We start from the raw sequence: 27,913 nt of genomic DNA on the forward strand, positions 1-27,913 counted from the left end.
AGGGTCTTTTCCAATGAGTCAACTCTTCGCAGGAGGTGGCCAAAGTATTGGAGTTTCATGCTTACTGTTGTTTTATTTTAAATGTATTTATTTGGCTGTGCTGGGTCTTGATTGCTGTGCTCGGGCTTTCTCTAGTTGCAGGGAGTGGGGTTACTCTTTAGTGTGGGCTTCTCGCTGCAGTGGCTTCTCTTGTCGCAGAGCACAGGCTCTAGGGCTTCCAGGCTTCAGCAGTTTCGGCTTGTGGGCTCTAGAGCACAGGCTCAATAGTTGTGATGCACGAGCTTAGTTGTTCTGTGGCATGAGGGATCTTTCCAGATCATGGATAGAACTGTGTCTCCTCCTTTAGCGGGAGGATTCTTCACCACTGAGCCATCAGGGACACCCCTTACTTTTGTTTTAGACCTTCACATCCTGGAGTAACTTATCATGCAGCAATGAGGAGTGAATACTGATTTTTGGCAGCAGGATCGTTGTGAAATTTAACAAAACCCCTGAATGGTGGAATGGTTTGGGGCGGAACAGTGGCCAGAAGCTGGAGGACATTTGCTGAGAGCCTTAGAGAAGGCCTGTTAGAAGGTTTGTTAGTAGGAGCTCAAAGGCCTTTGAGGAGGCAGTGAGGGGAGGTTTCCAGGAAAGTTAGGAAAATGTTACTGGGGTCCAGGGATCCTTGTTAGGTGGTGGCAGAAGTTTTAATAGCACACTGCCTGTCATCATGTGGGAAGAGAAAATGTTCCTGACGATCAAGCGCTCCAGGCAAGAGTTGTGGAAGGAGCACCCGGTTACTTCTTACTGCTTATTTACAGTGAAATGTGAAGGGGTGCTCAGTCACTCAGTCAGGTTTCTTTGCGGCCCCATGGAGTGTAGCTCTCCAGGCTCCTCTGTCCATGGAATTTTCCAGGCAAGAAATACTGGAGGGGGTTGCATTCCTACTCCAGGGGATCTTCCTGACCCAGGGATTGAACCCGTGTCTCTTGCACTACCTGCATTGGCAGGCTGTTTCTTTAACACTAGTGCCACCTGGGAAGCCCATGTGAGGGGTAGAGACAGTTAAAGAAAGGGATGTTCAATCAGGACTCAGTGCTCTGGGCTTGAAAATTCCCTGCCCGTGCAGGTGGCAAATGACATGTAAGAAACAGACTCTGGGCAAAGATCAAATCAAGGGCGCTCTCAAGAAAACACCATCCAAAGAAGAAACTGAAGTGACTGTAAAAATCCTGTGTTAAGAGCACAGACTCAGGGCAGTGTCCCAGAGATGTTTGGTCTAGGCACTGGGCTTCTAAGAAGCTTGGGCAGTGTTGGCAGAAGCCCAAGGTGGAAGGGCTTGTGTCAAAAAAAACCTGTGAGCATGGGTTTTGCCCACTGTCAACCTACTTTTTTAACTTATATGCAGAGTACATCATGCGAAATGCAGGGCTGGATGAAGCACAAGCTGGAATCAAGATTGCCAAGAGAAATATCAATAACATCAGATATGCAGATGACACCACCCTAACAGCAGAAAGCAAAGAGGAACTAAAGAGACACTTGATGAAGGTGAAAGAGCAGAGTGAAAAAGCTGGCTTAAAACTCAACATTCAAAAAACGAAGATTGTGGCATCTGGTTCCATCACTTCACGGCAAATAGATGGGGAAACAATGGAAACAGTGAGAGACTTTATTTTCTTGGTCTCCAAAATCACTGTAGATGGTGACTGCACACATGAAATTAAAAGACACTTGGAAGAAAAGCTCCTTGGAAGAAAAGCCATGACAAACCTAGATAATGTATAAAAAAGCAGAGACATTACTTCACTGACAAAGGTCCGTGTAGTCAAAGCTATGGTTTTTCCAGTAGTCACGTATGGATGTGAGAGTTGGACCATAAAGAAGGCTGACCACTGAAGAACTGACGCTTTTGATCTATGGTGTTGGAGAAGACTCTTGAGAGTCCCCTGGACTGCAAAGAGATTAAGCCAGTAAGTGCTAAAGGAAATCAACCCTGAATTTCCATTGGAAGAACTGATGCTGAAGCTCCAATACTTTGGCCACCTGATGGGAAGAGACAACTCATTGGAAAAGACCCTGATGCTGGAAAAGATTGAAGGCAGGAGGAGAAGGGGACTACAAAGTATGAGATGATTGGCTGTCATCACCAGCTCAATGGACATGAGTTTGAGCAAGCTCCAGGAGATGGTGAAGGGCAGGGAAGCCTGGCGTGCTGCAGTCCATGGGGTTGCAAAGAGTTGAACACAGCTGAGCCACTGAACAACAACATGGGTTTTACCTAACAGGATGAACCCATATAAGAAGAACTGGCAACGCAGACCGACAGACATTCACAAAAGTAAAAGAAGCTTCTGGACTCACAAGCTTCTGCAGGCAGGAAGCAGACTCTAAAACTAAGCAGCTGCAACTATGTGATACCTTCCATGGGAAAGGTAGGACAATTCATAGGGCAGAACTTAGAGACCGGAGGGCAGAACCAAGAGCCCTGGAATGTCATTTCTGGGTAAGAGCTGGACTGAGGCCCCATGAAGGAACTGCTAAGATTTTCCCAGCTGGATTTCAGAATTGCTTTGGGCCAATGACGCCTGTGTGTTTCCTATCTTTCTCCCTTTTTAACTAGAGGAGGGTATGTAGCAGTTAGCTGTGTCTGTCCCACCATCGTATTTTGGGTATGTGAGGGACAGACACCTTGTTCATCAGTCTTCACTTTTCTGAAATAGTACTTGATGAACTGAACTTAAGGAACTACACCCATGAGCCTAATCTGTGCCTGGACTTGATTTAGATGAGATTCTGGAATTTGAGCTGATGCTGTAATGAGGTGAGATTTGGGGTAGGGGCGCAGGAGAGGGTTGGAGGAGGGTGAATCACTGAGGACCAGAGGGCAGACTGCAGTAGCCAGCCTTCAAGATGAGTGCTGATAATTCTTGCCTCCTGGTCTTCAGCCGTGTGCAGTCTTCTCCCATCCTGGAGAGGGACACTCTGTGTAATCAATAGGACAGTGCAGCAATGACAGAGAGTGACTACTGAGGCTTAGTCACAAGAGATGTTGCAATTTCTACCTTGCTCTCCTGGATCGCTTGCTCAGGAGGAGCCAGTTGCAGACCGATGCTCATGAGAACACTGGAGCCGCTCTCTGGGGAGATCCCCATGGTGACGAAGTGAGGCCTCCTGCTCACAGCTATGTGAGCACGCTATCTTAGAAGTGGATCCTCCAGCCCTAGTCAAGCCTTCAGATGATGCAGCCTTACAAGGGACCTGAGCCACGGCCGACCTGCTAAGCTGCTTCCAGATTCCTGACGCACAGAAACCGTATATGATAACATGCTTGTTTCTTGCTTTAGGCTGCAAATTCTGGGGAGAATTTCTTATGCAGCCAAGATAACAAATACACATTGCATGTTAATTTCACATGAAAGAGACAAAAAACACTGAATTCTAGTTAATGGTATCTATGCTAAAATATTTAGGAGGAGGACTACAGATGTGTGCAATTTATTTTGAAATGCATCAGACAATAAGATGGATTAAGGAATGAATAAGGCTTCCCTGGTGGTTCAGTGGTAAAGAATCCGCTGGCAATGTAGAAGACCCAGGTTCAAACCCTGGGATGGGAAGATACCCTGAAGAAGGAAATGGCAACCCATTCCAGTATTCTTGCCTGGGAAATCCCATGGACAGAGAAGCCTGGTGGGCTACCATCCATGGAGATGCAAAGCATCAGACACAACTCAGTGACTGAGCATGGAATAAATGAATAGAAGGATGGACAGACAGAAATGTAACAAAGAATACAGAAATATGTTAATAGTAGAATTAGGAGGGGAGCTGTTCTCTTTAAAATTCTTTTTACTTTGCTGTATGTTTGAAAATTTTCACATTAAAATGTTAGGGAGAACTGGCTGAGTAATTTCTTAACTTGGGTTGTAGGTAACTGAGCGTTCCTTAGAGGATGATGATGTAAACTGTAGAGACAGGTTTCATATGCTCCTTAGTTTGTATAGTTTCAGAATAATAACTACTATTTGAGTTCTGGAACATTTCATGCAAAGATGGGCACAGTAAAGGACAGAAATGATATGGATCTAACAGAAGCAGAAGACATTAAGAAGTGGCAAAAACATACAGAAAAACTGTACAAAAAAGATCTTTACGATCCAGATAACCATGATAGTGTGATCACTGGACTAGAGCCAGACATCCTGGAAAGTGAAGTCAAGTGGGCCTTAGGAAGCATCATAACAAGAAAAGCTAGTGGAGGTGATGGAATTCCAGTTGGTTTATTTCAAATCCTAAAAGACGATGCTGTGAAAGTGTGGCACTCAACATGCCAGCAAATTTGGAAAACTCAGCAGTGGCCACAGGACTAGAAAAAACCAGTTTTCATTCCAATCCCAAACAAAGGCAATGCCAAAGAATGCTCGAACTATCACACAATTGCACTCATCTCACACACTAGCAAAGTAATGCTCAAAATTCTCCAAGCCAGGCTTCAACAGTACATGAACCAAGAACTTCCAGATGCTTGAGCTGGATTTAGAAAAGGCAGAGGAAGCAGATATTAAATTGCCAACATCCGTTGGATCACTGAAAAAGCAAGAGAGTTCCAGAGAAACTTCTGCTTTATTGACTATACCAAAGCCTTTGACTGTGTGTCACAATAACTGGAAAATTCTTCAAGAGACGGGGATACCAGATCACCTTACCTGCCTCCTGAGAAATCTGTACGCAGCTTAAGAAGTAGCAGTTAGAAACGGACATGGAACAATGGGCAGGTTCTAAATTGGGAAAGGAGTACATCAAGGCTGTATATTGTCACCCTGCTTATTTAACTTATATGCAGAGTGAAAGTGAAAGTCGCTCAGTAGTGTCTGACTCTTTCAACCCCATAGACTATACAGTCCATGGAATGCTGGAGTGGGTAGCTTTTCCCTTCTCCAGGGGATCTTCCCAGTTCAGTTCAGTTCAGTCTCTCAGTCATGTCTGACTCTTTGTGACCCCATGGGCTGCAGCATGCCAGGCCTCCCTGTCCATCACCAACTCGTGGAGTTTACTCAAACTCATATTCACTGAGTCAGTGATACCATCCAACCATCTCATCCTCTGTCATCCCCTTCCCCCACCTTCAGTCTTTCCCAGCATCAGGATCTTTTCAAATGAGTCAGTTCTTTGCATCAGGTGGCCAAAGTATTGGAGTTTCAGCTTTAGCATCAGTCCTTCCAATGAATATTCAGGATTGATCTCCTTTAGGATGGACTGGTTGGATCTCCTTGCTGTCCAAGGGATTCTCAAGAGTCTTCTCCAACACCATAGTTCAAAAGCATCAATTCTTTGGCACTCAACTTTCTTTATGGTCCAACTCTCACATCCATACATGACTACTGGAAAAACTATACCTTTGACTAGATGGACCTTTGTTGGCAAAGTAACATCTCTGCTTTTGAATATGCTGTCTAAGTTGGTCATAACTTTTCTTCCAAGGAGCAGGTGTCTTTTAATTTCATGGCTGCAGTCACCATCTGCAGTGATTCTGGAGCCCAAGAAAATAAAGTCTGTCACTATTTCCATTCTTTCCATTGTTCCACTGTTACATTGTTTCGCCATCCATTTGCCATGAAGTGATGGGGCATCTGCCATGATCTTCGTTTTCTGCATGTTGACTTTTAAGCCAACTTTTTCACTCTCCTCTTTTATTTTCATCAAGAGGCTTTTGAGTTCCTCTTCACTTTCTGCCATAAGGGTGGTGTCATCTGCATATCTGAGGTTATTGATATTTCTCCCAGCAATCTTGATTCCAACTGTGCTTCCTCCAGTCCAGCATTTCTCGTGATGTACTCTGCATATAAGTTAAATGAGCAGGGTGACAGTATACAGCCTTGACATACTCCTTTCCCTATTTGGAACCAGTCTGTTGTTCCATGTCCAGTTCTGTTGTTTCTTGACCTGCATTCAGATTTCTCAGGAGGCAGGTCAGGTAGTCTGGTATTCCCGTCTCTTGAAGAATTTTCCACAGTTTGTTGTGATCCACACAGTCAAAGGCTTTGGTATAGTCAATAAAGCAGAAGTAGATGTGTTTCTGGAACTCTCTTGCTTTTTTGATGATAAAATGATGTTGAAAATTTGATCTCTGGTTCCTCTGACTTTTCTAAATCCAGCTCAAACATCTGGAAGTTCTTGGTTCATGTACTGTTGAAGCTTGGCTTGGAGAATTTTGAGCATTACTTTGCTAGTGTTTGAGATGAGTACAATTGTGTGATAGTTCGAGCATTCTTTGGCATTGCCTTTGTTTGGGATTGGAATGAAAACTGATTTTTTCTAGTCCTGTGGCCACTGCTGAGTTTTCCAACTTTGCTGGCATGTTGAGTGCCACACTTTCACAGCATCATCTTTTAGGATTTGAAATAGCTCAACTGGAATTCCATCATCTCCACTAGCTTTGTTCATAGTGATGCTTCCTAAGGCCCACTTGACTTTGCATTCCAAAATGTCTGGCTCTAGGTGAGTGGTCACAGCATCATGATTATCTGGGTTGTGAAGATCTTTTTTGTATAGTTTGAAACCAGGATCTTTCCAACCAGAGATCAAACCCAAGTCTCCCATATTGAAGGCAGATTCTTTACAAGCTGAGACACAAGGGAAGTCCTATATGCAGAGTACATCATGTGAAATACCGGGCTTGATGAAGCACAAGCTGGAATCAAGATTGCCGGGATAAATATCAATAACCTCAAATAGGCAGATGACACCACCCTTATGGCAGAAAGTGAAGAAGAACTAAAGAGCCTCTTGATGAAAGGGAAAGAGGAGAGTGAAAAGGTTGGCTTAAAACTCAACATTCAAAAAACTAAGATCTTGGGATCTGGTCCCAATGTTTCCATTTGGGAAACAATGGAAACATTGAGAGACTTTACATTCTTGGGCTCCAAAATCACTGCAGATGGTAACTTCAGCCATGAAATTAAAATATGCTTGCTCCTTGGAAGAAAAGCTATGACCAACCTAGACAGCATATTAAAAAGTATAGACATTACTTTGCCGGCAAAAGTGCATATAGTCAAAGCTATGGTTCTTCCAGTAGTCATGTATGGATGTGAGAACTGGACTATAAAAAAGCTGAGTGCTAAAGAATTGATGCTTTTGAACTGTGGTGTTGGAGAAGACTCTTGAGAGTCCCTTGCACAGCAAGGAGAACAAGCCAGTCAATCCTAAAGGAAATCAGTCCTGAATATACACTGGAAGGACAGATGCTGAAGCTGAAACTTCAGTACTTATGGCCACCTGATGTGAAGAACTGACTCATTGGAAAAGACCCTGATGTTGGGAAAGATTGAAGGCAGGAGAAGAAAGGGATGACAGAGGATGAGATGGTCGGATGGCATTACTGACTTGATGCACATGAGTTTGAGCAAGCTCTGGGAGTTGGTGATGGTGAGCAAGCTCTGATGAATCTGCCTGCAATCCATGTAAAGAATTGTGCGGCAGTCCATGGGGTCGCAAAGAGTAGGACACAACTGAGCAACTGAACTGAACTGACCTGTAACCGACTGTGAACAATCAACTGAGATAACTCACTACCTTCAGAGTAGCCTAATAACTATTACTTGAATGGCTGAGTGAGGTGACGAGGTGAGTGGTCCTGAGGGAGACCAAGGGAGGGTGTGGAGCCACTGAGAGATCTGGGGACTCAGAGGGGTCTGGGGCTGGGACCCAGAGGACAGAGAATGGGACCTTCTTGACAGCAGCCACAGAAGAAATCTGGGAATCATGCCAGGGACTAAGTCGACCTAGCTACTCTGCCAGCGAGGCTGGTGAGGCTGAGAGGATGGTGACAGACAGGAAGTCTCCTCCCCAAATGCCATGAAGCCTTCTGGGGCGGAGGAGGGGGAAATGAATCCCTGATGGCTTTCTGTCCCCAAAGTGACCAGGCTGCGAGTGACAGTCCTCGAGATAACCAGCCTTAAATTTCACCGAAATGCATCAGGTGAGATTAGATTGAATGTATCACCTCTAGAGAAGTAATTTTCTCCATAAGCCTCTGTCTCCTCTAACTTGCAAAATGGTAATAAAATATTTAAAACCTCCGAAGGCAAGAGGGATTTCAGTTACCCATATTTCTGTCAAAGTATATAAATATAGATTCTGATACACATTCATATATATTCATGTATACGTACAGACACACACACATTCATTGCAGAGGTACTGACTGATATGTGTGGATGGGCACAAAATCTGGAGGGATTTGTACCAAAAAGTCACAGGGGGCAGTCCAGATGGTAAGAATGAGATCTTTCACTGTTTTCTGTTTATCCCAATTGTTTTTTTTTTTTTCACAATTGCTAATGTTCCACTTTAGAATTGGAGAAATTAAGCAAAAACTGAGCCCCTGTCCATGAGCCCATCCCGAAGCCACCACGGAAGCTCCCCTGAGTACCTTGTTTGATGATGGGAACCCCGTGGGCAGTGCCGTCCATCATAAAGGAGAACATCTTCCCGCTGGCACTCATGGGCCGCTTGTGAGAGGCAGGCGGAACCACGGAGGGCCTGGGGAAGCCCTGGGACCAGCTCCTCTGCACTGGCACCGGCCGGACACCCGGGTGGAAGGGGACCTGTGGTGGTGAGGGTGACTGGTTCGGCTGCTGTGTGGTCCGAGATGGCTGTGGCCTGGGCCAAGGTGCTGGGCCCATCGTCCATGGGAAGGAGACCTGCAGGGGCAGACAAGAGGGTCAGGGGAGGTTACGAGCAGCTGGGGTGGTCTCCACCCTTCTGTCCCAGTGACGTGATTGCTGTCCTAGGTTTCATCATATAAGTCACTTCCTCCAGGAAGACTTCCCAGACTCTCCCCAAATCTGGGATGGTGACCCCGCATGGGTCACCGGCACATCACTGCACCACCATTTGTTGGGTGCAGCCTTCATGCCAAGCACCCTGCCAAGAGATTTGCATCCATTACCTCACTTAATACACCTAACACTCTTATGATGAGCCTGAGGCTGAGTAAGACCTAGTGACCTTCCCAAGATCGTAGATTTGGTAGTGAGCGGCTGAGCTCGTAGAACGCCATCTCTAAGACATAAGAGCGTTTTGTCTATCTTGCTCAACACTGTATCCTCAGCACCTAGAATAAACCCTTGGTACGTACAGAGTAGGCCCTCAAATATCAGTTGAGGACTTCCCTAGTGGCCCAGCCGTCAAGAATCTGCTTGCCAATGCAGGGTACACAGGTTCAATCCCTGGTCCGGGAAGATCCCACATGCTGCAGGGCAACTAAGCCCGTGCTCCACAACTACTGAGCCCATGCTCTAGAGCTCTCGAACCACAACTGATGAAGCCTGTGTGTCTAGAGTCCATGCCGTGCAACAAGAGAGGCCACGGCAATAAGCCCACACAAGGCAACTAGAGAGTAGCCCCCACACACCATAACTAGAGAAAGCCCGCAAACAGCAATGAAGACCCAGTGTAACCATAAATAAATATTGTTTTAAAAAGTACTGGTTGAAAGAATGAATTGACAAATCTCCGAGATTCAAGCCCAGCTCTCCAGGACCCCATGGTCTGCTTTCTTTCCATCTACACTGTGTGTCTTTCTGGCGTTCCTACTGCATCTGTCCCCCAGAGCCAAGAGCTCTGGGGTGGCAGGCACCCCGGCTGGCTGACTAGCCTGTGACCCTCAACACCCACCCTATTCTTGGCAGATACTCCATACATATCTATCGAGGGACCCCAGCAGAAGATGTTTGTAGCTACTTTCAACAGAGAGCACATCAAGCTCTATCTAAACTGGGAGAAGCAAATGCTGAGACAGGTGCTGACACCTGGCTTTGTCTTGGCTTGATGCTGTCATGGCGGTTTCTCCCCTTGCCTAGTGGCTAAGACATGACGTCGTGAGTGCTACCATTTATTGTACTTTAATCATCTTCCTCACGATACGGGGAGGAGATCTCTTTATCCCCAGTTTACAAATGAGGCTGGGAGAGGTTAAGGCAGGGGTCCCCAGCCTCCGGGACCTAATGCCTGATGATCTGAGGTGGGGCTGACATAATAACAATAGAAATAAAGTGCACGATAAATGTAACGCACTTCAGTCATCCCGAAACCATCCCCCAGCCCACCCCCCTGCCACCTGGGTCCTTGGGAAAATTGTCTTCTATGGAACTGGTCCCTGGTGACCAAAAAGTTGGGGGACTGCTGGGTTAAGGAACTGACCAAGCTCAGGTGATGGTGGAGGGGGTGGTTGGATTGGGGTCTGATGAGCTCTTTCCCTCTCTGTTTCTCTCTCCTTTCTTATCACCCATCCCCACCCCTCCCCCTAGACTCCTGGAAGAAAAAAGCAACACACTTTTCAAGTAAGAAGCTAAGTTTAAAGGTTCGCCGCCTGTGTGGGGTCACGTGTCTCTTTCCCCAGACAGGGAGACATAATGAGAAACAGGACAGAAGGCTTCCAAAATAGGAGCACTGGCAGACAAGACTTCCTAGAACTCCAGCTGGACTGCGTTCAAGAGGAAGTTTCTCCGCTCGCTTGGGCTCCCAAACCAGTCTTTTAGCGACAGCTTTTCCCAGCCAAGTCAAGAATCCGGTGAATTTCTCCAAAGGCTTTTTTTGGAGTCAGTGAGAGCAGTGTTCAAGGAAATTAAACTCCAATTGTCTGGGGACACCTGGCCCAGCATTTTTTGGGGGGCTTCATCGGGCCTTAGTTGCATCACGCAAGATCTGTTGTTGTGAGTGGACCCTCTAGTTGTGGCGCGTGGGCTCTCTAGGTGTGGCACTCAGGCTTAGTTGCCCCGCAGGATGTGGAATCTTAGTTCCCTGACCAGGGATCAAACCCCAGTCTCCTGCATTGCAAGGTGAATTCTTAACCACTGGACCACCGGGAAGTCCCTGCTTCAGCATTTATAATGACATTGACCCTGGGCTTCCTTGGTGGCTCAGAAGGTAAAACTCCGTCTGCAATGTGGAAGATTCGGGCTCCATTACTGGGTCGGGAAGATACCCTGGAGAAGGGAATGACTACCCACTCCAGTATTCTTGCCTGGAGAATTCCATGGACAGAGGAGGGTGGCAAGTTACAGTCCATGGGGTCACAGAGCTAGACAAGACTGAGCGACTAACAGCCAGCCTCTAGGCCCTACTGAAACCTGTTTCAGGAACGGACTTGGTGGTGTTCCAGAACTCCGCTACCTTACACGTAGATTAAAATTTCTCTCCACTGTGGACACCTCTGTCTCTACCTGCGCTCTCTTCTCTTCTCTCCTTTCAGAAGCTGAGATGCATTGCTCCTGCCTGTGCTGACTTCTCCATCCATCCTCTCCCTTCCTCTTCTCTGGGGCTGTCTCATCTCAATCATTCCTATCATTTTTTCCCATTGATTTAATAAAGTTTTAGCAAATGCATGGGCTGAAGGTGGGAAGGGGTAAATTCAAGTGTGTTTTCTCCTCTGCTAGCTAGAAAACAAATCTAGAGACCACAGGTAGTGGTGGAAGAATTTCCTTTCGTGCTGGGATGCTCAGGTAGATGTGCCTCCCTGCCCACCTACTGCCAGGGTGCTAAAGGGAGTGGTCATATCTCATGCCTCAAGTGAGAATAGGCCAGAACCCACTCGGCCCTTCGGAAATTTCAGGAGTCTCTATCCCAATCTCAGTCCATTGCTGTGGGTGGGGCTCAGCCATCAGCCAATCACACTCCTTGGTGCACTGATTGGTGCACTGGTGGGGCAAGTGATCCAATCAGAGCCAAGGAGACCCAAGAAAACTTGGCTGGACACCAGGGTATGGAGTGCCCTGGTTGGACTTACGAGTGCAGCCAGCACGAAGGAGTGGAGCCCAGACAGGAAGAGAGAGAAGTTTTTTATTTTCAAAATTGTGGTAAGTAACCTATGTGTATGTGCTCAGACGCTCAGTCGTGTCTGACTCTTTGCAATCCCATGACTGTAGCCTGTCCGGCTCCTCTGTCCATGGGATTTTCCAGGCAAGAACACTGGAGTGGGTTGCCATGCCCTCATCCAGGGGATTATCCCGACCCAGCAATTGAACTCATATCTCTTATGTCTCCTGCACTGGCAGGAGGGTTATTTACCACTCCAGTTCATCCTAAAGGAGATCAGTCCTGGGTGTTCATTGGAAGGACTGATGTTGAAGCTGGAAGTCCAATATTTTGGCCACCTGATGCGAAGAGCTGACTCATTGGAAAAGACCTTGATGCTGGGAAAGACTGAGGGCAGGAGGAGAAGGGGATGACAGAGGACAAGATGGTTGGATGGCATCACCGACTCAATGGACATGGGTTTGGGTGGACTCCAGGAGTTGGTGATGGACAGGGAGGCCTGGCGTGCTGTGGTTCATGGGGTCACAAAGAGTCGGACATGACTGAGCGACTGAACTGAACTGAACTGAACTGAGCACCACCTGGGAAACCCAAAACTGTTATGAATAGGTTTAATAATAGTGGTTTACAAGTGAAGTGAAGTCGCTCAGTTGTGTCCGACTCTGTGACCACATGGACTGTAGCCTACCAGGCTTCTCCGTCCATGGGATTTTCCAGGCAAGAGTGCTGGAGTGGGTTGCCTTTTCCTTCTCCAGGGGATCTTCCCGACCCAGGGATCGAACCCAGGTCTTCTGCATTGTGGGCAGACGCTTTACCCTCTGAGCCACCAGAGCTTGATTTTTTTGTTTGCTGATTGCCTATGCTTAAGAAGGTAATGGGGAAAATCTTAACAGTGCAGATGATAAAAAAGTATGTCGTGCCTCAGCCATTATAAGTAGCACAAAAAATGGAGGGAACATTTCTCTAGTACTTGAAAACTACTATCTGATGCAGAAAAAAAAAAAAAAAGTCACGTCACTGATGAATGTGGGAAGTTCCAACGTCTTTCTTTTTTACTCGTGTTACTCACAAATGCAAATATATCCAAAATACCCCCAAATATCCACCAGTGCTCAGATTGGGAACTCTCTTATTCATCAGTTACAACAAGAAATTGGCTATGGATACAAGGATTCAACGAAAGTCAATGAAAGCATTCTGTGAGACTCAGCTGGCTGTGTGGAATTTACAGGAAAGTGTACTGTATTTCTTGTTATTTGGAAAGAAGGTGTTACACATTCTTGATATCATTAAACCTTATGCTATATGTGTGCATCCTTTACATTTTTCAGAGAGCTGGCTGTTAAACATTTACTAGCCAGTTGCTGTCTGTGCCAGGCACTCAGCAGAGTGCCTGGTACTCACGGTAGGTGTTCACCACCGACTGAGCTGAACTGTTGGCAAAAGTAGTGTAAGTAAAAAGGTCTTTGATTCTGGGGCTGGGACAGGGGAGGGGGGAATACCTGCTAAGCCTGGAGAATCTCGTAACAGCAGAGAATAAAGAAGTGCCCAGAGCAAAAGCATGGGGAGATGCTTAAGGCCACGGCAACCAGCCTGAAAGAGCTCCCAGAGGCCGAGGCTGGAAGAATTTGAGCTACAAAACAGAAAATGAGGGACATCCCTGCTGGTTCAGTGGTTAAGAATCCACCTTCCAATGCAGAGGACACAGGTTCAATCCCTGGTCGGGAAACTAAGATCCCACATGCCATGGGGCAACTAAGTCCATGCACAGCAACAGGAGAAAAACCCTCATGCTGCAATGAAGACCTAGTGCAGGCAAAATAAAAATAAAAAAAGAAAGGATTATGACCCAGAGGGTAAAATATACTACGTCCATGCTGATATGGATATGTGAGTGAGTAAATACATAAAGCAGGGAGAAGAGACCATCTTCCTTACAGAAGAATCTAACACATGTGGATGTTGAGCTTAATTCCCACAGTTTGGAAGGGCCTGGGGGTGGGGGTGACAGGGCAGGGGGAGGAGACACACTGACCACAGCATGGAGGAGCCGTGGATCTCAAAAGACAGGACAGAGACTACAGAACACAGTCACTAGATCTCAGAAGCTCGGGGAGGGACTATTTGCTGCTGGGCAAATGGCTTTTTTTCTGATGCAGAAGCTGAAGCTCCAGTATTTTGGTCATCTGATGCAACTCATTGGAGAAGTCCCTGATGCTGGGAAGGATTGAGGGCAGAAGGAGAAGAGTGTGTCAAAGGCTGAGATGGCTGGATGGCATCACCAATGCAAGGAACATGAACTTGGGCAAACTCTGGGAGATGGTGAGGGACAGGGAGGCCTGGTGTGCTGCAGCCCATGGGGTCGAAAAAGTTAGACATGACAGGGCATGAACAACAACAACAAATGGCTTTTACCTCAACAGCTCCCAGGACATCACCATAACTCAAAGTGGGGTAGTAATTCTGTGTCTCCAAGAAAAAGGTAAATTATGTTCGGGATTTTCAATGTGAGAAATCAAAATGATACATTCAGAACACAGCACCACCAAGTTGTACATTACTTTTAGGTTTTAGAACTTAAAAGAGGTCCCGGCACTTCGCTGGGGGGTGCAGTGGTTGAGACTCTGCCTGCCAGTGCAGGGGACACGGGTTCGATCCCTGATCCAGGAAGATCTCCGTGCCTCAGGGAAACTAAGCCTGTGGGCCACAACTACTGAGCCCGTGCTCTGCAACAAGAGAACCCAATGCAACGAGAAGCCCAAGCACTGCAACAAAGGGTAGTCCCTGCTCGCCACAACTAGAGAAAGCCTGTGTGTAGCAATGAAGACTCAGTGCAGCCAAAAAACAGAAAGAATTAGGTCCCTTTGAGCTGTTCAGAAAAATCATTCATTTGGATTTTAGGGTCAAAGGAGACCTGATCCATCTAATTTTCCCATTTTTTGGTAAATCTTCAATCTTACAGTTCTTTCTTTCAAGTTCTAATTAGCTTCCTGGTTGGTTCATAAAATGGGAAATAGAATCTAACCAGAAAACAGCTGGGTGTTTGCAAATAGCTTTCACTACCCCTAGACTTGACCTCCTTCAATTCAATTGACAGGCTGAATGCAAGAGTGAATGACCATCGACTAAGTAAAGAGAAGAGAAGCAGCAGTGTGGTTCAAGTTTGGTAAACCAGGGTGTGCTCTGCCAGAGGAGCCAGGAGGTAGCCACGCTGATCCCCAGATGCCTGGCTGAGTCTGGGTCCTGTCTTTCCAGGGTGCTAAGCCTTCCACCTGTGCTCCTGTCTCCACCTCCCCCAAGGTCGTCCATAGACATCTGGGGATGACACAGTCCTCAAGAGTCCTCCTGTTTGAGTTTTTGCTGAGGACCCTGTGCCTGAGACCATCTGCAGCCCCCTGCCCTCCACTTCACTGGCCATGGGAAGTCGCCTTTGATATGAAGCACGTGGTGGTCTCAGGATTTCTCATCCCATCAGCAGGTCCCCACAGGACGTGTAAGAGCACAGTGTAATGAACTCCTAAGAGGTCAGGTTGGAGATGACAAAGCTTGACTGGCAAGAGGTTTTGTTCTGAAGGGGACCGTGTTCTCTGGTCATTCCCTCTACCGCCAGCCAGCTCCTCAACCCCAGGCACAGTAAAGCCACATCCTCCTCAAGGTTGGCCTCTAGTCAAGATCCAAGCCACGCCGAGGAAGATGCTGGCTCTTCCTCTGGAGCTGCCAGTCTGGTGCTGATGGCGGCCACCTTCCTGCAGGTGAGGCAGCAAGAGTCTGCCAGAGACAGTGAAGCGGACAGAGCAGAGTCAGATTCCTGACCATCGCTTGGGCACCTGGGCCTGAAGCTGCAGCTTTTGGCCTTTTCAGTTACATAAGCTATTTTTTTTCCCCCTAGGCTAGTTTAAGTTAGTTTTATGACACCTGCAACCAGTAAAATTTTCTAGACAATATGCTTATTGAGACTTTGGCATAAGCATCACTATGTGCTCTATGTCCTATGAACACTATGGTGAGACTCTGTGGTACTCAGAATGAAAGCTGTCACAAGTTGTTTGTCATGTTCAAATAAAACCCCACCAGTCTGTAATCATGCACCAAATTTAAACCTATAAAAGTAAAGCAGCAGCCCCGGAGAAGAATGATTTAAGACCAAGGAATCAATAATAAGACAAGTAGTAAAGTGCTGCCTAGAGAAACTTTGAACAAATAAATAGTTCTTCAGCTACAGCAGGCTTTGGACTATAAACCCAAAATTTCTTATTCAGAAATTACCTAGGGAAGACATTCCACAGTTTTATTTGTTTATTTATTTCTGACCTCACTACTTGGCTTTCAGGATCTTGGTTCCCAGACCAGGGATTGAACCCAGGCCACCAGAGTGAAAGTGCCGAGTCCTACCCACTGGACTGCCAGGGAATTCCCAACATTCCACAGTTTAAAAAAAAAAAAACTTTCCAGTTGAAGAAACAGGTAAAACTTAAAATATGCAGTAAACTTACAATATGCAGTAAAAAAAAACTTACAATATATATAACTCTGTTATATATAATATACTAATATCTAGTATATTTATCAGATATATGTCAATGTAATTATACTATTACTATATATGCAAATTATACTTAGTATATCTGCAAATACATGTATATATGTGGATGTATATTTATTTATATTTGTTCATTTATGGCTATGCTGGGTCTTTGTTGCTGCACATGGGCTTTCTCTAGTTGTGAGTGGGCTTCTCATTCTGGTGGCTTCTGTTGTTGGAGAGCATGGGCCCTAGAGCAGATGGGCCTCAGTAGCTGTGGTGCACAGGTTTAACTGCTGCAAGCAGGCTTTCTCCAATTGCAGCGAGTGGGGGCTACTCTCTAGTTGCAGTACATGGGCTTTTCCTTGTAGCAGCTTCTCTTGTTGCAGAGCATGGGCTCTAGGTGCACAGGCTTCATTAGCTATGGCTTGAAGGCTCTAGAGCCCAGTGGGCTCAGTAGCTGTGGTGCATGGGCTTAGTTGCCCTGAAGCATGTGGGATCTTCCTGGACCAAGGACTGAACCTGTGTTCCCTGCACTGGAAGGCAGATTCTTAACCACTGGACCACCAGGGAAGTCTTGTTTGTGTATATTTAGAACCACATATTCCAGTTATTTTTTAAAGAGGTGATGAAAAAGATTGCTCAAAATCTGTTTTTTCAGCTCACCTATTTTTTGTTGTTGTTGTTATTTCTCAGCAAACTAAGTAAGCAATTAAGGAGCACAGCTGTCAGCACACAGTGGGGCTTAATCTGACTGAGTTCTTTCTCTCCAGCTTTCCCTCTATTTTTAGTTCTTCTTTCAGAAACCAGTAAAAGAGACCGTACAGAAATCAAGTAAAATAAAAGAGACCGTACAGTGCAGTGTTACATGCAGAGGCTAGTAAACATTTTCTGTAGAGCCAGACAGTAAATATTTCCAACTCTGTGTGCCATATGATGTCCTTCCAGTTTACTCTGCAGTTACAGCAGACAACACAGGCAATACGGAAATAAAGGGAGTACTTGTGTTCCATTTGGCCCTGGGCCATAGTTTGCCAACCTCTGGTTAAAGAGCTTGGGATCTGGCATGAAACAGAATCTGGTCCAGCTTCCCGCTCTGCTCCTTACCATCTGTGTGACCCTGACGAGTCTGCTATTTGTGTGCCTCGTCTGTAAAATAGGGATGAGGACAGCTATTTCTCAGTCTGGTGAGAAGCAGGTGAGACAGAGCACATGGAATGCTTGGAGCACTTCCTGGTCTATAATAAACGAGCATCAAACACTTGCCATCAGGTATCATCATCATCATCGAAAAAGAGGGCAACTAAATTTGTCCAGGAGAGACGAGGAAATGAGGGTTCGATCCCTGCGTTGGGAAGATCCCCTGGAGGAGGAAATGGCAACCCGCTCCAGTATTCTTGCCTGAAAAATCCCATGGACAGAGGAGCCTGGTTGGCTACAGTCCATGGGGTCGCAAAAGAGCCAGACATGACTGAGCACATATGCAGGACGTAGCAGCAATAGCCCCATAACCCTGGTGAAAAATTACTGAAGCCAAACAAGGAAGCCAGTAACTGAAAATGCATTTTCTTCTATTACCAGCGGCTTTCGCTTTTACCCACATGATGGATCATTCCTTGTCAGGCATGTGAAATTGCAGGTTGAACTGGGAATTGTGAGACCTCCCTTAACCAGTGGGCAGTGGAGGAGCTGCCTGGGCTCACATGGCACCGTGATGCTTCATGCTATTAGAAAAAGCCTACAAGGGACTCAGGAGAGGTAGCTTTTAATCCTGGCTCTGGATCTATATGACTGATACCTAACCTTGGGGAAGTCACTGAAATTCTCCGGGCCTCAGCTCATACAATGATAGGGGTGGTCCCAGGGACCTCTATGAAAAAACTTAAGGGTGAAAGGGGATCTGTGATTAATGAGAAGCTCCTTGGCAGAAATTAAAAATAGAAGCTCAGAAAGGTAAAGTCAATTGCAGTTAGCATTTGAACTTGGGTCCATCAAACCCCAAAGCCTTTGCTTTTGATTTTATTCTGCAGAGCTTCCCTATGAAAACAGCGAGGAATAATGGCCGACAGAGGGCGCTCTTCCCGCTAGACATGACGTCATGACATTGCAGGGACAGAAGACAGTATCCAGGAGCCACGTGGGAGAGTCTAGTTGGACTGGGGACAGGGCAGAACAGGCTAAAGGGAAGGCCAGTCACGGGCAATGATAGGGGTGGGAGCTCCTGCCAATGAGCCAACAACACCTTCATGGAACAACTCGACACGTTATTTGGGGCACTCGCTTCCTTTTTCATTTTCGTTATTTCCATCAGTTTTGCCATACTTCAGAACAGAGAAAGACACGATTTATACATTTGGGTGATGAGGGTTTCCTTACTCAGCTGCTTTATGAGAACACGGTCACTGTGACTAAAACAGCTTGTTTCTGTACCTCCTTTCCCAGAGTTCAGGAAGCAGAAAGAAAGGCAGCTACCAACAAAACGCACGGTGCGGCAGGCACACCTGACTTTGTGACTTCAGTTTCCCACACCCGGTACTGAGACTGTATATTAATCAACGGTTGCTTCAGGGCATTGCAAACGGCCCTGCAGGTTACGTCCTGCACAACCCCAGGGGGCGCCGTCTACATGGATCATACTATGAATGGTGACTGTGGAGTAACACTTTCATGAAAGAGTTATGATTTACAGAGCATGATCCTAGGCATATGCTGGCTGCCGATGTACTCTGTCAAACGAGATTTTCTTTATAGTTTTCCATCTTCTATGTTATTCTATGGATAATTTATCTGCAAATATATCTGTCTGCTAGTCAGGGGAGGGCTTGGGAGGTTTCCTGTCCAAAGGAACACTTACAAGGGAAGCATCTTGGCTGCTACATGCTGGTTTGCTTGATTCTAACTAAAGTTGAGGGTGGGGACTTCCCTGGCAGTCCAGTGGTTAAGACTCCATGCTTCTAATGCAGGGGATGCAAGTTTGATCCCTGGTCAGGGAACTATTATTAATAATAGGATCTTACATACCTGCCGTGCAGTGCAGCCAATAAATAAATAAAACTGAGGATTTTCATGTGTTTATCAGGGGCCAGACGCTGGACTCAACATTTTACATACATTGCCCACTTAATACCACAGTTGTTCCGTGTGGTAGGAACTATATTACAGAAATGAGGACTGAGGCTTTGAGAGAAATGACCTGGGTGTGTCCAGTATAAACGCCAGTACAAGGGCAGGGCTGGGACTGCTCTGGAGTCAGCCTGGCCTTGGGCATGTGCCCTAACCACGTGACAGCTGCAAACACATCTGGGCTCCTAACCCAACCTGCCCCCCTCCCCAAAGAAATGCTGCCACAGTCCTCTCTCTTGGTTACGGTCACCACAGAGCCTGAAATAAATGTTCTCACTTGGGAACTCTTTGTCAAGAAAAGAACAGTTCCTATCACACTTAACCTGGGTGATATCAGGGCGGTCCTCCTGGGAAACTCTACCCTGGGAGTAGACACAGCACCCTCACCTGGGACCCGCCAGTCAGTGGGAAACAAGAACATCCAGGAAGCATGATGACTTCAAAGCATTTCTTAGAAAAACTAGGCCTTAAGATATTTTCAAAATTTTATTTATATTTGGCTGTGCTGGGTCTTCATTGCTGCGCATGGGCTTTCTCTAGCTGCGGTGTGTGGGGCTTCTCATTGCAGTGGCTTCTCTTGCTGCAGAGCATGGTCTCTAGTGCTCCCAGGCTTCAGCAACTGTGGCTCGTGGGCTCAATAGTTATGGCATGCAAGCTTAGCTGCCGCTCAGCACGTGGAATCTTCCGGGACCAGGGATCAAACCCATGTTCCCTGCACTGGCAGGCAGATTCTTAACCACTGGACCACGAGGCAAGTTCTCTATCTCAAAATATTTGATGAGAGATGCTTTTCAATACCTTTCCCTTTTCCCCCCTCTTTCTCTTCTTTTAAACAGTTCACACTCTGAGTTATCAGCAAGTGGGATTCATAGGGAAATGTTTATCAGTCCATAGGCTGCCCTCGGGTAGGCCTTGAGAAGGACCCCTCCACGAATAACAGCTTAGAGGATGCAAGTTTCTCAACCTGGGGACTCATCAGCAGAAAGCGTTTTTGAGAAGATGAGATGGGGGGAGAGTCCTGCAACGTCACCTGGGCACAGTCAGGGAAACACCTGTGCAGGCAGTCACTGGAGGAACGAAGCAGGGCACAAGTGAGTGTAGAAACGAGAACGGAAAAAGTTCGTGTATATTTGAGTGACCGTGAAAGTATGCTTTGCTCTTTGTGAAAACCAATTAAGGCTACTGCTCCGGCCAGCAACAGACTAAATGGTTTTCTCCCTCCCTTTTTCTGCAAGCGGGGATAGAGTTTCATTTGTGCAGACTAGCTGTATGACCCTAGGGAAATTACTTAACCTGTCTGAGTTTTGGATTCCTTGTCTGTAAAATGAGGATCATGGGAGAACCCAAGTCATGGGTTGCTGTGAGCATGAAATGAGGGAAAGCAGGTGAATTGCTCAGCACAGTGCTGTCCATGTCAGCGATTCCTCCTCCTGCCGTACTGGTTTCTCTTCTTACAAAGCATCTTCCTTCTCATCTACTCAAGGTCAGAGATTGTCATCACTGTTTCCCATGCTTGTATAACAAGCACCTTGTAAAATAAAGTCCCCCTTCCATATCTGTACACCCATGTTCATAACAGTCTTACCTGAAATGGCCAAAAGGTGGAAGCAAATGGCCATGGATGGACAAAAAAAAAAACAAACAAAATGTGGTGAATACACACCATGAAACATTATTCAACCGGAATGAACCTCGAGGACATCACACTAAGTGAAATAAGATGGTCACAAGAGGAGAAATCAAGTAAGATTCTACCTATAGGAGGTACCTAGAATAGTCAAATTCATAGACACAGAAAGACTGGTGGGATGGGAGGGAGGAAGAGGGAGTTTTTATTTGATGGGTGGAGAGTTTCAGTTTGGGAAGATGACGAGTTCTGGAGTCGGACGGTGGTGATGGCTGCACAACAGTATGAATATATTCAATGCTACTGGACTGTACTCTTAAAAAAGGTGAACATGGTAAATGTCATATTTTACCACAATTTTGAAAATTAAAGAGCAAACTAAAAAATGAAGTGCCTCCGAGGTTTCCCGACATTTGGGGTGATAGAAAAGGGTGGAAATGTTCTGAAAGCAGGTTGTGGTGATGGCTATACATGTAAATGTACTAAAATTGAACTGGACACTTAAAATGGGTGAAGTTTATGTTATGTAAATTGTACTTCAATGACATTGGACACTGGTAAGCTAGAGGAGGAAATGGCAGCCCACTCCAATATTCTTGCCTGGAGAATCCCATGGACAGAGGAGCCTGGCCGGCTACAGTCCATGGGGTTGCAAAGAGTCAGATAACACAGAGATTGAGCATGCACACACAAAGCTATTAAAAGCAAGCAAACAAACACACACATGCTGTGATCCAGAGGAAACCTTGGGGGATGAAGGATTTGTTTACTGTCTTGATTGTGGTGATGTTTCATAGGTGTACACATATGTCAAAGCCCATCCAGGTACAGATTTAAATGTGTATGTTAATTATATCTCAATAAAGCTGTGTTTTTAAAAGGCACCACAGTATTCCCTATATAAATGAACTCCTTATGATTTATTAAACAATGCCCCCTTTTGAGGAAGATTTAGGCTTCAAATTTTATACCCCTATAAATGATATTTCAATAAATATTTTGGTGTGAAAAAAAAGAAAAAAAATGCAGATATCATTTGCTGCCTCCTTCTCCCTCCTCCCACTAAAGGTAAGCCAGAAAGTCAGAATTTCCCAGGGAGGGTGCCTGGGAACCTGTAATTTTACTGAGCATTCCTGAAAATTTCTTGTAATTAAACATGTTAGGGAAATATTGACTCAAACTTCACAAACTTGGATTTTCAGACTTAGGGGTCTGGAATCCCTTTTTATTTGACCCCTAAACAACTCTATAAGTGTTCCATATAAATGATTCTAAGTTTGGGTTTCCCTACTGTTGGGGGTGAGCTTGAGTGAATACATATTCCCAGGCCCCACTCCCAGGGAGGATGTGTATGGTTGCCAGATTTTGCATAAATAAATACATGAATAAATACATAAATAAAATGTGGGGTGCCAGAAATCTGAGTTTCAGACAAACACCAGATAACTTCTTTTAACATAAGTTGTTCCTTGCAATATCTGGGACACACATGTATAAAAAAACACCTGTTTTTTAACTGGGCATCCTGTATTTTATCTGGGAACCCTAAGTATGAGTCCTTAGGCCTGGGCTGAGCCTCAGATCTGAACTGTGGGTCTGCTCCCCACATGGTTCTGATGAGGGGATCCCCAGAACCCGTGTAGAGGATCCTTGATTGGATCAACACATCAGGGTCAGGAGCCCCTCCTCAGGGCGGCCAGAGGACCCTGGTGTATCTCACCAGAGAGCACCTTTAATGCTGGTCCAAGGAGGAAAAGGAGGCTGGGCAGCAGTGGAAGAAAACTGTCCCAGATCTGCCAGGCTGAACGTGATGGATGTGGCGTCATTGCCCCTGAAGCCCGAGGGACGCTGCTGATCTCAGAGTGAGTATTTAGGGCTGCCTATGGGACCCACACCCCAGGAGTCTGTCCAGAGTCTCTAAGCTTTGTTTATTTTTATCTAGTCTCGTCCCAGAAAGGATTTTACACCGAGGGGGTCTCAGTCCACGCAGCACTCTTGGTGGCGGGGGTGAGATGAGCACACGGTCTCTCTGGGACATGCACGACAGGCGTTTACTGCGTGCTCCCAAGGACCGGGCACTGGGCTGGGGCTTTGCAGTTATAACCATCTCTTTCAGTCCTTGAGACAAGCCTGCAAAGACATTACTGCCATTGGCCCCATCTGTAGGTGAGGAAATGGAGGTTCTGAGGAGTCCAGTGGCCTGTGCAAGAGCACACTGAGTGCGCCAGGGGCAGAGCTGGGGTTCTGACCCAGGCCCGTGTTGCTAACCACCCTCCATCCTGTCTCCCTACTGAGCTTTGATGGGCGAGTTTTGGGTTACGTTCTGATTAACCCGGGGCCATACTTTAGGTCCTGATCCAGGAACCTTTCTGATCCAAGGTGTGAGGACAGTTACCAGGTGTGGAGTGTCTATTTCCACCAGACACTGATTTTGACTTTTTACACATAGATACTGAAGGGTTATGGTTGTGAGCAGTGAGTTACACTGGGATTCGCTGTTTCCAGAGGAGAGGAAGTCAATCTGGGACCAGAGACAGGACTTGATCACTCGGAGCTTCTGTGTAGCAAAGTACATGTACACCCGTGGCTGATTCACATCAACGTATGGTAAAAACCACCACAATATTGCTAAGTAATTAGCCTCCAATTAAAATAAATGAAACAAACAAACAAAAATATAAAAGGGATAGACAAAGCTTCTGAAAGAGACATCAGAAGGGGACAGAAAGAGTGCCCCCTTGCTAGTTGTAGGCAAGGCATTTTATACCTGTTGTGAAGTCGCTCAGTCGTGTCCGACTCTTTGCAACCCCGTGGACTGTAGCCCGCCAGGCTTCTCTGTCCATGGGATTCTCCAGGCAAGAATACTGGAGTGGGTTGTCATTTCCTGCTCTACGGGATTTTTCCAATCCAGGGATCAAACCCACATCTCCTGCACTGCAGGCAGACGCTTTATCCTCTGAGCCACCAGGGAAGCCGCAAACTGCTAATCAGATAAAAGAAACACCTCAAGACTGAGAGAGTTTCACCAGGCCCCTCTCCTACAGCATGCATTTTGAGACAGCATTGGAACCAGGGGTGTCATCTCTGAGCATCAAACCATTGACATGAATCTTGAAGAAAGGCAGATTCCAAAGCAAATACATAGTTTCATTAACACAGCTTAAGAAAAACATTTCCATAAGAAAAACACATTGGTTACTTCAAGGTTTGAGAAAAGTTAAGTTCAGGCAGAACCAGGTGTCACCATGAAACACAGGATTAGAAGAAACCTCCTTTAATTTTGTATTGGTGTTCAGTCGCTCAGTTATGTCCGACTCTTTGTGATCCCATGGACGGCAGCACGCCAGGTTTCCCTGTCCTTCACCATCTCTGGGAGCTTGCTCAAACTCATTTTCATTGAGTCGGTTATGCCATCCAACCTTCTTTATCCTCTGTCGTCCCCTTCTCCTCCTGCCTTTGATCTTTCCTAGCATCAGGGTCTTTTCTAATGAGTCAGTTCTTCGAATCAGGTGGCCAAAATATTGCAGTTTCAGCTTCAGCATCAGTCCTTCCAATGAATATTCAGGATTGATTTCCTTTAGGATTGACTGGTTTGATCTCCTTGCAGTCCAAGGGCCTCTCAAGAGTCTTCTCCAACACCACAGTTCAAAAGCATCAGTTCTTCGGTACTCAGCCTTCTTTATCATCCAACTCTCACATCCATACATGACTACTGGAAAAACCATAGCTTTGACTAGAGAGACCTTTGTTGGCAAAGTAATGTCTCTGCTTTTCAACATGCTGTCTAGGTTTGTCATAGCTTTTCTCCCAAGGAGCAAGTGTCTTTTAATTTCATGGCCGCAGTCTCCATCTACAATGATTTTGGAGCCCAAGAAAATAAAGTTTGTCACTGTTTCCATTGTTTCCCCAACTATTTGCCAGGACGTGATGGGACTGGATGCCATGATCTTAGTTTTTTGAATGCTGAGTTTTAATTTTGTAAAGAGAAGGGAAAAAAACGTCTACCATTTGCAGATTATTTCCTCCTGCCGCTTGGGGACCTCTGGCCTTCCTAACAAGGCTGTTAACCCTTTCTATACTCTCTCAATGCCCTGCACCGTTGATAATACCCAGACCCAAGCATGCAAAGAACCCTGGCCAAGGTCTCAAAGCTAGGAAGTTGTAGAGCACTGATCTGCCTAAAAATGAAGCATCCATCTCTGCATCTTCAAAAGCACACACCTGCTTTCCATCTCTGCTTGCAAGCTTCACTTTTCAGGAAAATGCACTAGTTCTGGGCTGGTTGCCAAGCGACTCTTGCTGTAATTCTGAGAAATTCCCAGTAGAGGGCGCCGGGATTCGCTCCTCCCTGGGACTCACCGGATGGGTCTGACCTTCATAGAATTGGGTCCTGTGGCTGCCAGGGTGTGTGTAGCTGAGGGCAAAGTAATGCGCTCTGGACAAGCTCCACCTTTGGCCGCATCTGAGCCCCGAGCTGCACAGAAGGTACCTCTGCCACCCAACCTCCAACCCGCAGGGGCCTGGACTCACCGAGGCTGGGTTTTCGATGACCAATTCGTAGGTCAGCCCTCCAGTCCCGAACCTCAAGAGGTCTCCTGGTAAGAGCTTCACAGCCACGTTCTGAATGTGGCACTCATTGACAAAGGTGCCGCTGCGGGAATTGAAGTCCTGGAGAACAAAGCTGCCCTCAGCCTCATTATATTCGATGAGCGCGTGATGGTTGTCGATGTCTGCAGACTGCAACGGAGGAGGGGGACAGTCAGAGCCAGGAAAGTGGGAATAATGAGGCGGGGCTTAATGCTTACTAGTGCTACTGACACTGGGTGCCTCAGTGCGCTAATGGCTTCATCTGACTGGATGGTCACTGCAGTCCTCCTTTTAAGGAGGATGCTGAAGTTCAGAGAGGTTACGTGACTCGCCTAAGGCCACACAGCAAGTGAACAGAGGGCCATGGGCTTTGTCTGACACCAGACCCAGAATAGGTGCCCAAGTTGTTGGACAGGGAGTCAGGCACCACAGACAGGCAAGAGGGAACTTGGGGGAACTGGTCAGGAATTGGCCAGTCTGTACTTCTGTGATCCCACATGAGTATACTTTGGGTTGTCCCAAATGGCAAGACAGCAAAGTCAGCTGGCAAGTGACTCAACTATTTACTGCAAGTGTTAAAGTGAAGGGGAGGTTTTATAATGATTGTTGTTTTCATTTGTTCATTCTATTCATTTTTAGAATAACACGTTTTTCTTAACAATGCAGAAAATGAGAGCTAGAGAAAAACATACAGAAGACATTAAAATCACTTAGACTCTTGTTCCCCAGAGGCAGGCACTGTCTGAACACAGCGATTCACATCCTTCCAGTCTTTTTCCTATGTTTACAATCTTTCTGTTCATTAAATTTTATTTTCTCATCTTTTTCTTTTTTGTTAATTTATATCCTACCGATTTCTTTATTTTTGGCATGGCATATGGGATCTAGTTCCCCCACCAGGGATTGAACCTGCGCCCCCTGCATTGGAAGATCAGAATCTTAACCATGGGACCACCAGGAAAATCCCACAACAGGTTTTATAACTACTTTTTAAAAGCCTTGGTTTCCCATGTGATTCATTATTTCTAGTGCTTCTTAAAAGCTAATCAGAATTTAGCTAACCAAAGATGATCTGGTTTTCAGTAGGGGCCCTGGTGTGACCACACTGCCGCCCAAAAGAAAGGGATTTCAGACAGTGAACTGGCCGTGGGGGCAGAGGGCTCCTATGCAATTTCAATTAAGAGTGAGCGAAACTCAGCACCAAGGAAGAAATATCACATTCCACCCACCTGGGTGCCCTGGACTACGGGCTGCAGGGCATATGTGAAGTTTTCTGTCTTTTCAGCACGCTGCCTATGAGCCATCCACTCCAGCCTGAGACTTCACAATTATTTTCTAAGTTAATTCTTCTCAGAGTGCCTCACTCAACTTTCATACAGAGTACTTGGACTTAGAAATCTATATTAACATCCCACTTATATTATATATACATCCCACATCTTCACAATAATCCAAAGGGGCACTGCCTCATTTAAACATTTCCCTGGTGGCTTAGATGGTAAAGAGTACACCTGCAATGTGGGAGACATGGGTTTGATCCCTGGGTTGAGAAGATTCCCTGGAGGAGGGTATGGCAATCCACTCCAGTATTCTTGCCTGGAGAATCCCCATGGACAGAGCAGCCTGGTGGGTTACAGTCCACGGGGTCACAAAGAGTTGGACACGACTGAGCGACTGAGCACAGCACAGATAGTTGATTTACAATGTGTGTTAGTTTCTGGTGTATAACAAAGTGATTACATTACACACACACACATATAATATATATCCTTTTTCATATTCTTTTCCATTACAGGTTAGTACAAGATTCTGAATATAGTTCCCTGTGCTATGCAGTAGGTCTGACAGTTCCTGACTTTTTAGATGAGGAAACTGAGGCACAGAATGATGAAGTGTGCCCACAGTCAACCAGCTTGACTTGCCTGGCTTTGTACCCAGGTTTGTCTGATTCAAATGGCTGTGCCCTTACCCACTTCACAAATTCCTACCAATCACTTTGACTTTTAAATATTGAATCACAAGAAGAAAGCAGGAGTACCTACATTAATTTCAGATAGAATCGACTAAAGCAAGGAAGGTTATCAGGGATAAAGAGAGGTGTTATATTATGATAACGGGATTTATTCTCTAAGATGATGTAACAGTCCTTCATTACATGTGTCCAACAATAGAGCATCAAAATATGGGAGACAAAAACTGATAGAGCTGCAGGAAGAAACAGACGAATCCCTCATGACAGCTAGAGACCG

General features: G+C 46.0%; 1 protein-coding gene across 10 annotated transcripts in view; it reads right to left on the reverse strand.

Moving 5' to 3' along the window:
- The window catches only part of FHAD1 (forkhead associated phosphopeptide binding domain 1), a 165,429-nt gene that overhangs the window by 106,717 nt on the left and 30,799 nt on the right, over positions 1-27,913 (reverse strand). For 8 of the 10 annotated variants that reach the window (XR_009490770.1, XM_024976835.2, XM_024976836.2 and 5 more), the window contains exons 3-4: positions 25,608-25,814; positions 8,420-8,690 (exon numbers count right to left, since the gene is read on the reverse strand). Coding sequence is in view for 9 of the 10 variants with exons in the window: in XM_024976835.2 (XP_024832603.1) it covers positions 8,420-8,690; positions 25,608-25,814 (478 nt within the window). In the remaining variant the exon portion in view is untranslated. Of the gene's footprint in view, positions 1-8,419; positions 8,691-23,844; positions 24,061-25,607; positions 25,815-27,913 lie in introns of those variants that run through there. The other 2 variants (XM_059875594.1, XM_024976841.2) reach the window with 2 other exon arrangements.

Source organism: Bos taurus, chromosome 16 (assembly GCF_002263795.3).
Source record: "Bos taurus isolate L1 Dominette 01449 registration number 42190680 breed Hereford chromosome 16, ARS-UCD2.0, whole genome shotgun sequence".
NCBI classification, from domain to species: domain Eukaryota; kingdom Metazoa; phylum Chordata; class Mammalia; order Artiodactyla; family Bovidae; genus Bos; species Bos taurus.